Consider the following 12,891-nt stretch of genomic DNA (forward strand, 5'->3'; position numbering starts at 1 on the left):
AGCATGTCTGGCTGTTAGGTAGAGAAGGGGTTGGTTTTTCTCACAAAGCACATCTAACCAAGGGAAAGAGGCATCTTGTCCCACTGAAGACCAGAGGGCACCCTGTCTCTCTGAGGGGCAGTGGAGGCCTTCTGAGAACCACTCCACCTAGCCAGGCCAAGAGGTTGCAGGGCCCAGTGGACAGATGCAATAGCAGCTGGGCTGGCTGTGGATGGCAGGGAGGTGGGGTGGGAGTGACCACATAGCAGAAATGCCTGACAGAGGCTGTGAGACTCCCCTTGGCAATTTCTAGAATTAGATGTAAGGGACTTGGCAGGAAGTCAGAGGTCCTGCATCAGTGGGAGCTACAAACCAGCAAACAATTTGCCTCTACAGGCCAGTGGGTCTGGGGGAAATTCGGCTTAGGTGAAAATAAACAAATGAGTTGCCTTGGCCGCCTAAGTCAGTTTGGAAGCTCAGTAGATTTATGTTGTATAGATTTGATTATTCTAAAACCAAGTTGAAATAAGAACTGCTTCTGATTAGGAGACAAAATGCTCGTTTTGCAAAAATGAACTGGTATTTTATAGTAACTCACACCGAGTTACAAGCCAGACAAGATGCAAGCATTGCAAACCTGTTTGCCTTCTCTTTGTAGAGAGATATTGGCTGCCTGAAGAAACACCCAGTAGAGTTTTCATAAATAAAACACAGCATAGCAACACCCAGGGGGGCAGTTTTTCCCTCTAGTATGAAAGGAATTAGTGTAGTCGATAGAAAAGGAAGCTGTGTATGAAACCCCAGCCTGTAGCACAGGGTTTTCACCCTGGGGGGCTGAAAATACCAAAGACTGCAGAATCCAGTAGTGAGACGGTAGGGGGTGTGTCAGGAGGGGCTGCCCCATGGGTTTAACCCTGAGGATGCTGTGCTGTTTTCTGAGAGCCTATAAATATGTCTTCCATATATACACGTCTTCTATAATGCATATATTTTCCTTGGTGGCTCATATGGTAAAGAATCTGCCTGCAATGCAGGAGACCTGGATTTGATCCCTGGGTTGGGAAGATCTCCTGGGGAAGGGAGTGGCAACCTACTCCAGTATTCTTGCGTGGAGAACCCCACGGACAGAGGAGCCATGTATAAGTAAGGTGGAATACTAATGGTTACATCCTTCAACTATTACATAGATGAAGAATGTAAAGCAGAAGGAAATGTCAAAGGTTACAGACTGAACTGGGTCAGTGAATTTAATCTGCTCTAATCCAGATCTTCTCATTTTGTCTGGAGTCCTTTATGGTGACACGAGGGTGCAGGTGTCACAGGCTGAGGGGGAGAGCACGTGTATGATTCTGTGTATGTCTGAGTGCACAGTTTTGTGAGGGGTGGGGTCGCTTGGTGCAGCCCACCTCTCCCCGCACAGTGGAAACCCCTGCGGTCACCAGTGCTTCAGCAAGGCCTCTGTTTAGTCTCAGGACATGTGTTTGGCAATAAATGAAACCTCGCCCCAGATCTATGAGGCCTGTAGATTCATCAGCAACAGACCAACCAGTGGGGAGCCCTTTTAATTACTCTGTTGACCATGCATTTAATGATACCTCATTATGGCTCCAATTAATTTCATTCATGTTGCAGAAACAACCAAGAGTGGTCATGTTGCTGAAATACTGTATTCTGACCCTATTCTTATTTTTCCATCCCTAGGAAGCCTGCTATAGCATATTCTTGGTCTTGAAGTGTCATAAGTACAGCATTTTTGCTACATAGATAGTGATATAAAATGCTCATGTTTTAATGTGCGCCATATTCATTTCTGAAGCTTGTATACTATTATATGAGACTGCGTTTCTATCAGAAGCTATCTGATGGCACAATCATTTGTACTGGGGTCTGAGACTGCTATGAAAAAGAGAAACACCTCTAAGGTTTGTTTCTGCTTTTCCTTTACACACACTATTTTTTGTTGTTGTTGTGAAGTTAATAAAAATGACTTTCTGTGCAGTATAGGTCTCCCCTTCCCCATCCACCCATTTTGACCTGAATTAAGAACATACATTAAATGAGTTACAAATGGGAAGTTTTGTCTTAATTTATTCTGAGATGATGTGAAAAGAGAGGCGCGCTCATGGCAGTTTAGCTATAGAGAACCTTCACAAGTAACAGGTTCTTGGTTTTAAATATAAATGCTGTAGGGACATTGCTATTGTACACATTGTAGAGAAAAACATGAACTTGTAGCCTGAAACACATACAATAGATCATACAGAAACGTTAAAAGTTGAAGGCCAAATTTTAGGAGCGGGGAGTAGAGGGCTGTGCTCCCCTTGCTGGTCACGGATGAGTAAGTGATGTACCGCCCCTCCTAGGGGGTAGGCGCTATGTTTCCTGTTTCCAACACATTTTGTCCTGGAACTCTTTGTCCAGTGACATGGCACAGTGCTTCCTAGTTCAGGGCTGAGCCTTGGAATTTCACTCATTTATACTACTTTCCAGAGAAGGCAATGGCACCCCACTCCAGTACTCTTGCCTGGAAAATCCCATGGATGGAGGAGCCTGGTAGGCTGCAGTCCATGGGGTCACTAAGAGTCAGACACGACTGAACGACTTCACTTTCACTTTCACTTTTCACTTTCATGCATTGGAGGAGGAAATGGCAACCCACTCCAGTGTTCTTGCCTGGAGAATCCCAGGGACGGCAGAGCCTGGTGGGCTACCGTCTATGGGGTCGCACAGAGTTGGACACGGCTGAGGTGACTTAGCAGCATACTACTTTCAGGAGATTATGTTTACATCTTGTTCCTTCTAATTTGGTGACATTTGATCTAATGAACACCTTTCCAACTTAGACTACCTGCCCCATGAGGACTGCTCTGACGTGTCAGGTCTGGAGAATATGTGCTGTGTTTCACCCTTGAAACACTATGGGAGGGCTGGACACCTGTGGGGTTTTGATCGGAAGTATCTGGGACCCACATCATTCCTGGGCTCTGCTTGAGAACTGGGGAGTTTCAGTGACTCTCCTGTGTTCCGTGAGCACACTGGAAGGCCTTTCTGAGATTTCTAAGTAGCCCTTATGGATGCCTCCTTTGCACTGCCCAGAATAAGAAAGAAAAGAAACCGGAAACAGTTTGGTTTTAAATCAAAAGTTATGATTTTATTTTTAATATACCAGAAAAAATATTTCTTTTAATGTCGTGAAATCAGCACTTGAAAATAACAATTCCAACATTGCTGTGATTTCCTCTGTGAGGCTTACATGGGTGGGCTTTTAGTTGAATAGAGGCACTGGGTCCTCTAAGAGGCGGAATCTTCCAGTGGTTTTCCGGGTAGCAGTAAGCAACCTCCTGCCTGAACATGCCCAGAGAGCAGACCTGTTTGAATTGACAGGCTTGGGCAGCACTATGAGGCTACTTCTGGAGCATTCTAGGGTTCTGTCTCCTGGGAAAAAGTCTCCAGTGGCACCAAGCATTGAGAGAATAACAGTGTTCAATACCAGCATGAGGTGGGACCTTGAAATCCTGGCTTAAATGTGTTGCAAAAATGGCCTGACTGTGATTTATACAACCAGTTTCTTTAACCAGTTGCTTCAGGAGCTGTTTACTGCAATGTAGTTTCGTGTTTGGATTTCTGTGAAGTGTATCTGATGCGAAGACTTTTACTTGCCCAACATGAAATCAAACTGCCATTCTTAAGATTTCCCTAGCCTCCCTGAACTCCGCCATGGATGTGTTCCCACTGTCTGTCTCGTTAGTGCTAGAATAACTTGTTTCACTTTTTTTTAAAAAAGTATAATTCAGGAGGAAGGGAGACCTGGGGACTATTTTTCCCTCTCTGTGAGCCCTGAATTTTCAGAGTATCTGAGGATGAAGCAAGTAACTTGGTGATTCACCAGGCCTGTGAATAGTCTTTGATGCCCTGCACAGGGGTACCTAACTGGTCTCTTTAGCTATGGGTTTTGCCACATGACTCAAAGATGTTTATAATTGGCGTGTTACAACTGGCATCCAAGAAAATGCTATAACTACAATGATCCTTGTTTTGCTTAAGTATTGGGTACCAGCATACAGAGGCTGTTGGTTCACTGCAAGACTGGGACCTAACACTTCATATTGATTGTCAGTATCATAGGGTATCATTGCTTTATCAGCTCTCACTTTAATGTGTATACAACAGAGGCCAAACCCTGTGGTTCATTCTTATCAAAATCTCTTTTGGTTGGTTGATGGGTCTGAGGCACAAAGAATCGGTTCCTGTACACAGATAGAAAAGGGACAGAATAACAAGTTAAGTTACAGGAGACAGTGACTCACAGCACAAAAATAGGCTCTACTACCATCCTGAATTGATAGCAAAATATTTATTATTGAAAGCAAAAAGATCGGACCACTAGACTTTCATCATAAAGCTCTCACACAATTGTACTTTTCAGGATGGAAACATTTTCAGGGAAAGAAGTGTCAAAGAGACAGGCACAGACCATGTACACACAACTCAAAGCACTGAACTCAGGGAGGTGGTCTGTTTGACCATTTCCACTCTCCTAACAGCTCTCTTGAGTCAGCACATGACCAACCCAACAACTATGTTGAAGATTCATTTATTAACCAAAATGGGGGGAAAAAGTGCGCTGGAGCTTAGTTGTGTCTGAAGAAAGGCTGTTCTCTCATAATAGATAGCAACCTGAGCTTTTTTCTCCCTGGTAACCCAGCAGTCTGGAACCAGACCAGACTTGTGGAATATTCTTCTCCAGTGTAGTTTACTCCAGGTGCTTTCTTGTTCTTAATGTGACAGGTTTTATCTTATGATGATACCACAGCTGATTAAAAAAAAATTTTTTTTTTTCTGTGAGTCTCTTTCCTAAGTGTTCTTCCATCCCATTCTGCAAAAACCCCACCCAGTAAAGTTCCAGACTCAGAGCCACATTAATAGAAATGACAGGGATATAATTTTTTCTTTCCCCATCAGCAAAGTATATGAACGTATTGTCCCTGTCCCCTCGTGTTTATAGCAGCGTATGATTAGAAGGTTTTCCCTGGTGGCTCAGGTAAATGGTAAAGAAGGTAACTGAAATGGTAAAGAAGCTGCCTGAAATGTGGGAGACACGGGTTGGATCCCTGGGTTGGGAAGATCCCCTGGAGAAGGAACAGGCGGTTAGAAGGATGGGAGTAAATTAACTGGAATCATCTCAACACATGATTTTTGAATATAGTAGTGGCTCTGTTTTCATGAGCAAAACTAGAAGGTCCAGATAAAACCTCCTGATCTGTGAATTAGAGAATTTCTCACTAGAATGTTTTTCACTGCAAACTCATAGACTTGGGTTGATGCTCAGACCTTGTGTATCAAATTGCATGTATTTATGTCTGAAATGAAGGTTTGGTTTAAAACATTTTTTCAATCCAGGAATGTTTTCATGATACTGGAATTGAAATGCAGTGGAAAATCTTCAATAGAAAGGAAATCTATTGCAGCATAGTGGGGCAGCTATAAAAACTTGCTTGCCCAAGTTTTTCTGGAATGTTCAGTGACAGCAGGATTATCTATGTGGCAGTCAATTCTCTGACAGGCTTCAGATTTGCCATGGGGTAGTGGTCCAGCCTCATATCTTAATAGAATTAATCACTTAAGCTGAGATGTTATAAACAGTGTGTTGAACCTGTAATACCAGAATTTCAGTTTTTTTAAAGGTGTGATTTTTTTTCCCCCTCCCATGATAAACATTGGAAATGCCTTTAGATATATTTAGCTAATTTTAAAACTATTTATTAGACATTCAACCTGTAAACAAAATTTCTAAATTATCTCATAAGTAGACACAAGTATGAACCTGTGCCAAGATGAAAGTGCTTTGGAAGCATCAGAGTCTGTTTAAAGTCTATGATTATTTCCTTATTCTAACCTGCATTAAAGGATCACTGATAAATCAATGGATTAAATCATTAAATTAAATCAACCAAATAAGCGCTAACTCTCCTTCAGTTAAATTCAAGTCAACTGTTATTTGGCCTTTTCTTCATTATTCTGCTCATTTTCTGTTATAAGGAAAAAAAGCTTATTGCACAGTATCATGTATTTTCAAAGCTCAAAATAACATTGTTTACATCCTAATAATCTACTAGTTGTTATAGCAGGACTTGTCTTTTCAGTCCATGTCAGTTTTTGCCCTAATAATACATTCCTCGATCAATGCATCTATGAACCAATGTCAAGACGTCATAGATTGTTCACAATAATTTAACACAGACATAACAGCTTCCCTTCCCTGCATACAGCCCCACCCTCCATCCCATCAGTCATGACTTGGTTTGCACGGATTCTCTGTTCATGGTTCAGACCATTCACACAGAATGGAATAAAACTTTATTCTTTTCAATTCCACACATAGAGGAGATGCTGAGAAAGCCCTTGTCATCTCTGACAGAGAAGCAGAGCAGCTCTGTTTCATGAATGACAGCACAATTAAAGCTAAAATAATATAAAAATAATTTGAAAAATCCCTTTTCTGTACACACTCAAAGCAAGAAAGCTAAACAGCTTCTTTTTCTGCTAGCCAGAAAACATGTTTCTATTTATTTGGGCTTTAAAGTTCAGTGGACTTCACATCTGTGTATATATACGTGTGGTTATGCATGTCTAATCTATGCAGTGTAGTAGCCCCTAATTTTTATCTAGTTTGTCTAATCATTAAGCTATATAACCAATTAGAATACTATTATATCACATTGAACAACTTGACATAATTGCTTCTTTGAAATACAGGAATGTTTACACATTTATTTGGCTTGTAAAGGACTGAAATATTACAGATATTATAGTATCTAGCTTTTTTTTTTTAAAGAATATGGCTCTTAATAAGTTGATTTTCTGAATTCCAGAGCGAAAGTCCCTTTTCAAAAAATTTCTGAAGCTGACTCAAAGTAGGAAGAATGTCTTCTGATTTAGCTAAAAATATGGTGAATATTTTGTATCATTTAAAATTTGAAGTATAAGTCTCTAAGGGGGCCCTTTGTGTGTCAACTGTTCAGCCCAACTTGCCATGAAGTGTGTTTGTCAAAGTATCTCCGCTTGACCAGCAGAGGGCACTTTAAACACCTCTGCATTGCTTCAGGGAGCAACAGCAGATGATGCAGAAACACAGTGTTCACCCAAGATCAAGGAGAGAGCCCTGTGGGTTGCTCTGTGAAATTCACAAAAAATATAGAAAATGTGGACTGTACCACAGGGTTTCATTTGGAAAGTTATGTGTGGAGTCAACTATGGAGGGGTGTACTTATTGTCTCTCATATTGATCTTCGGCTCACTTCTCTTTCCCAGCTCAAGAACTTCGGTACAGGGCCATAACTTTTTACAGGTAAGAGAGTCTATTTTTCAAATAATTTGGTTGCGTTGTCTGTTTTCTATTCTATATTTATTCTTCTGTTTGAAAGCCCAAGGCAACTGAACAAAGGATGCTGTGTCCTACCTCATTTAGGGGTGGAAATAAGACTCTCAGAAATGCTGAGATTGGAGCTGCCCTTTCAGGAGTTGGGCTGCACTGTTTCCTTCCTCCCAGGGAGAGCCCCGGGAAAATATTGTGCCCCGTTTTGTTATGGCTGTGCTATGAAGGGGAACGAGTCTTTCTCTCAGTGGAAATATACTTTATCATCTGTTTTCTCAGGAGGTGATTAAGACATCTCTTCTCACGGGGGCTACAACCAGTAAGCTTTCTTAAAAAGTATTTCCAATTTTGCAAAAGCGTTATTCTAGATATACACCCCATGTCTCTTCCATTTTTACCTTTTCTGTTGCTCCAGTTTAGTGTCAGAAAGGATTGTATGTATGTGCTCACATGGTTTTTAAGTAAACTTCTTTGATCCTTAGAGAAATATAACACTTAGTAAATTCATTTATTTTTTCCATATACTGTTAATAGCTTGTTTGCCTTCTGTCTCTCTGCCTCTGGTCCACTTTGTTCTCATGTGCCCTAGAGTTGACAGGTAAAGAGGGAATGGGGTCTTCCAGCAGCAGTCCTTTGAGATGGAGGTGTACTCAGTGAGTCCTCACCCAAAAAGGATCACTAACTTACTGGGTTAAGTCAACCTAATTATCCCTAAGCTGCCTTGGGTTGTGTGTTTGCTCATGTGTCTTGTTTTGTTTTAGCTGCACCATATGTGATTCCTTGTGCCATTTTCTTTTGTCTGTTATTTTTCTTGATGACCCTGAGCTACGGCTTCCTCCTCAGTTCCGACACTAGTCAGCCTTCATGGCTTTCATCTTGCTGCCGATGTAGGCCTCAAAGAAGAAGTGGCAGAAGAGCACAAAGTAGCTGAGGTACATGAGTGAGGACCAGAAGATGTTCTGAAAGTGAGAGTGACACTGGTCATGCTGCATCCATTGGAAGACCAAGTAATTAATGACACAGCCTATCAGCATCTGAATGATCTGGGACAAGGTGATGAACATGGCGAACTTCCGGGAGACTCGGAAACCCGCCGCTCGCAAGGCATAGTAAGAGTACATCACAGAGTGCACGCTATAGTTCATAGTCATAAACCAGCCACCCCCAGCAACCATGTCCTTGTAGGAGTACCAGGAGTACAGGAGCACAGTGATGTGGTGGTACCAGTGTAGGAAGATCAGCTTCTGCTTCCTCAGAATAATGAATATTGTATCTCCTGGAAGACACAAAAAGATAGGGACATGAGCCCCTTGACTAGACTCTATATCAAGAAGGTAAATGTCTTGAACTTGTACCTGAGAATGAGATGGATTTGGGTTAGACTTGTGGATTGATATTTACTAGCTTTGTGACCCTGGCAGGTTATTCATCCTATTTTCTAGTTTCCTCATCTGTAATATGGAGATAGTAGCTTGGAATTATCTGAGGATTAAATAGGGTACAAAACAGGCAGGTGGTAAGCACTCCATAAATGTTACTTTCAGAAAGGTGTTTTGCACACAATCATATTTTGATTTGGAAGGGACACTACTAAGTATATTGTCCATTTCCAATGAGGCTATGCATTTTAGGAAATATCACCTAGAAGAGAGTCAAGTGATATTCAAGAGAAACAAATTTGAATTTAAGTGCCCAGTAAAATGTTTTTAGGCCGCTCTGGAGTAATAAAACTACCTTTCTTTGGTATGTGACAAAAGTACCTTTTAAAAACATATCTATCTTTGTAGGTTCCCTATAAAATGTGAAGCCTTGACACATGGAAATTAGAAAAGTAAAATTTAAACAAAAGGCTATTCCTGGATAAGAGACAAGATAGAGGAGTAGGACTTGAGCTCAACTTTTCTCACAAAAACATCAAAATCCTAAGTAACTACTGAACAACTATTGACAAAAAAGATACTCTATATCCAAAGACAAAGACATCACACCAGTCAGAATGTCCATTATCAAAAAGTCTACAAAAAATACCTTTTTAGGGTATTTACATATAAGTAATATATATAATATAACATTTGTCTTTCTGTGTCTGACTTATTTCACTCAGTATGACAATCTCTGGATCTATTCATTTTGCTGCAAATATCAATATTTTGTAATTTTTTAATGACTGAGTAATATTCCAGTGTGTGTATGGAACTCATTTACAAAACAGAAGTAGAGTCACAGATGTAGAAAACTAGGTTATGGTATGTATGGTTACTATGTGATAAAGTAGGGGAGGGATAAATTGGGAGACCGGGATTGACTTATATACACTACAATATATAAAAAAGATAACGCAGAATCTTCTGTAGAGCACAGGGAACTCTACTCAATATTCTAAATGGCCTATATGGGGAAAGAATCCCAAAAAGAAACCAAGTTGATATCAGTTATACAACTGATTCACTTTGCTGTATACCGGAAACTAACACAGCACTGTAAATCAACTATACTCCAATGAATTTTTTTTTTAAAAGTCTACAAACAATAAATCCTGGAGAAGGTGTGGAGAAAAGGGAACCAACCTGCACTGTTGTAGAAATGTAAATTGGTACAGCCACCATGGAGAACAGTACGGAGGGTCCTTAAAAAACGAAAAATAGAACTATCCTATGACCCAGCAATCCTACTCCTGGGCATATATCCAGAGAAAACCATAACTTGAAAAGATGCATGTACCCCAGTGTTTATTGCAGCACTGTTTACAATAGCTAAAACACGGACGCAGTGTAAATGTCCATCACAAGAGGAATGGGAAAGATGTGGTGCATATATACAATGGAATATTAGTCATAAAAAAAGAGCGAAATAATGCCATTGGAAGCAATGGATGAGAGATTATCATACTAAGTGAAATAAGTCAGAGGAAGACAAACATCACACAATATCACTTATATGTGGAATCTAAAAATGATACAAATGAACTTATTTGCAAAACAGACTTCAAAAACAAACTTATGGTTTCCAAAGGGTGGGGGAGGGATAAATTAGGCATTTAGATAATCAACAAGGGCCTACTGTATAGCACAGGGAAATCTACTCAATACTCTAGTAATCTATACGGGAAAAGAATCTGACAAAGAAGGAGTATATGTATATTTATAAGTGAATCACTGCTGTGCACCTGCAACTAACAGCATGGTAAATCAACTGTACTCTAATATAAATTTTGAAACGTTAAAAGACAAAAACAGAAAAAGAACAAAAATTATCCTCTGTATTTACTGAAGAGGATAATAGGTATCATTTTGGTAGCAATGAATCAAGTGATAAAAAGCTGAGAATGACACTTTCTTGTGGAATTTACTTGAAAATGCTTTACAGGATTATCCAAAATCTCAGCAACATTAACCCCTTGAAGAAAAAGACTACTGTTTCTTTGGTCTAACTCTCCTATCTGAGCTATATTGGCTACCCAAAAGACCACTATTCACATCTAAGGTAGAGAATTTATATTATAGAAGCAAGAATGGTGTCCATGTAGGTAGATGCTATTTGTGTATAATGATTCTCTGAAAAGCCTAGGGATTCTGAAAAATATACTTAAGAACACTTACATAAAAATAGATGAAGAGCAGGCACAGTGACAAATACACCCAATTCCATTAACAAGTACCAAAAAAAAAAACAACCCACTGGGATGTGAGACAGAGCAGGATTTATACGGCAGATGCTTCATTCTCTTTCCTATCTCGGTGGTTTTCAGATATGAGAAAAATCAATATCCTTCATGACCTTTGGTGACCTCAACTTCTTTTTGTATAACAGGGATAACTAGGTGGTCCCTCTTCTTATTCTGAAATTTAATTAACCACAAGGGGAATTAGTACTTACCCTTGTCTTATCCCTTATTCTTCAAGGATGCCCTAAAACATTGGGTACAAAGGAAGGTCAGACAGTGTTGGATCTTGGAAAGACTTAAGGTTCTGATGGGACCTTAAGTAAACAGAAAAGATAAGACTGATGGGAATGTAAACTGGTATAGCCATTATGAAGAACAGTATGGAGGTTCCTCAAAAAACTAAAAACAGAGCTACTATATGATCCAGCAATCCCACTTCTGGGCATATATTCTGAAAAGACAAAATCTCTAACTAAAAAAAATACATGCACTCCAATGTTCATACAAGCATGATAAACAACATGTGTCCATCAGCAGATGGATGGATAGAAATGTGATACGGCAACCCAGGCCAGTACTCTTGTCTGGGAAATTCCACGGACAGAGGAGCTTGGTGGGCTACAGTCCGTGGGGTCGAAAAGAGTTGGACAGGACTTAGCTACTAAACAACAACTACTACACACACAGGAATATTACTCAGCCATAAAAAAGAAATATTGCCATTTGCAACAACATGAATGGACTTAGAGAATATCATAAGTGAAGTCAAAGACAAATGTTATAATGATATCACTTATATGTGGAATCTAAAATATATGCAAATGAATTCATTTACAAAACAGACTCACAAACATAGAAAACAAACTTATGGTCACCAAAGGAAAAAGTGGGAGCAGGGCATGGGGTAAATTAGGAGTTTCAATCCCAAAGAAGGGCAACACCAAACAATGTTCAAATAACCATACAATTGCACTCATTTCACATGTTAGCAAGGTTAAGCTCAAAATCCTTCAAGCTAGGCTAGCAGTTCATGAACCAAGAACTTCCAGATGTACAAGCTGGATTTAGAAGACAGAGGAACCAGAGATCAAATTAGATCTGGTAGACAGAATGCCTGAAGAACTATGGACAGAGCTTTGTAACATTGTACAGGAGGTGGTGATCAAAACCATCCTCAAAAAAAAGAAATGCAAGAAGGCAAAGTGGTTGTCTGAGGAGGCCTTACAAATAGCTGAGAAAAGAAGAGAAGCTAAAGGCAAAGGGGAAAGCGAAAGATATACCCAACTGAATGCAGAGTTCCAAAGAATAGCAAGGAAGTGAACAATGCAAAGAAATAGGGGAAAACAATAGAATGGGAGACTAGAGCTCTTTTCAAGAAAATTATAGAGATACCAAGGGAACATTTCATACAAAGATAGGCACAATTAAGGACAGAAACAGCAAGGACCTAACAGAAGAAGAGATTAAGAAGAAGTGGCAAAAATACCCAGAAGAACTGTACAAAAATGACAGTTAATGACCTGGATAATCATGATGGTGTGGTCACTCACCTGGAGTGTGAAGTCAAGTGAGCCTTAGGAAGCGTTACTACAAACAAACTAGTGGAGGTGATGGAATTCCAGCTGAGCTATTTCAAACCCTAAAAGATGATGCTGTGAAAATGCTCCACTCAATATGCTAGCAAATCTGTAAAATTAAGCAGTAGCCACAGGACTGGAAAAGGTCAGTTTTCATTCCAATCCCAAAGAAGGGCAATGCCAAAGGATGTTCAAATTACCGCACAATTGCACTCATTTCACATGCCAGCAAGGTAATGCTCAAAACCCTTCAAGCTAGGCTTCAACAGCATGTGAACCAAGAACTTCCAGATGTA

General features: G+C 40.0%; 1 protein-coding gene across 4 annotated transcripts in view; it reads right to left on the bottom strand.

Annotated features, from left to right (window-relative positions):
• Positions 1–4,314: 4,314 nt before the first annotated feature.
• Positions 4,315–12,891, bottom strand: part of ELOVL6 (ELOVL fatty acid elongase 6) — a 140,063-nt gene continuing 131,486 nt past the window's right edge. For all 4 annotated transcript variants that reach the window (XM_081561829.1, XM_081561762.1, XM_081561676.1 and 1 more), the window contains one exon: positions 4,315–8,630. In XM_081561829.1, the coding sequence (XP_081417955.1) occupies positions 8,206–8,630 (425 nt within the window). In that variant the 3' untranslated portion in view covers positions 4,315–8,205. The remainder of the gene's footprint in view (positions 8,631–12,891) is intronic.

Source organism: Giraffa tippelskirchi, chromosome 1 (assembly GCF_054371585.1).
Source record: "Giraffa tippelskirchi isolate mGirTip1 chromosome 1, T2T-mGirTip1v1.2.pri, whole genome shotgun sequence".
NCBI lineage: Eukaryota > Metazoa > Chordata > Mammalia > Artiodactyla > Giraffidae > Giraffa > Giraffa tippelskirchi.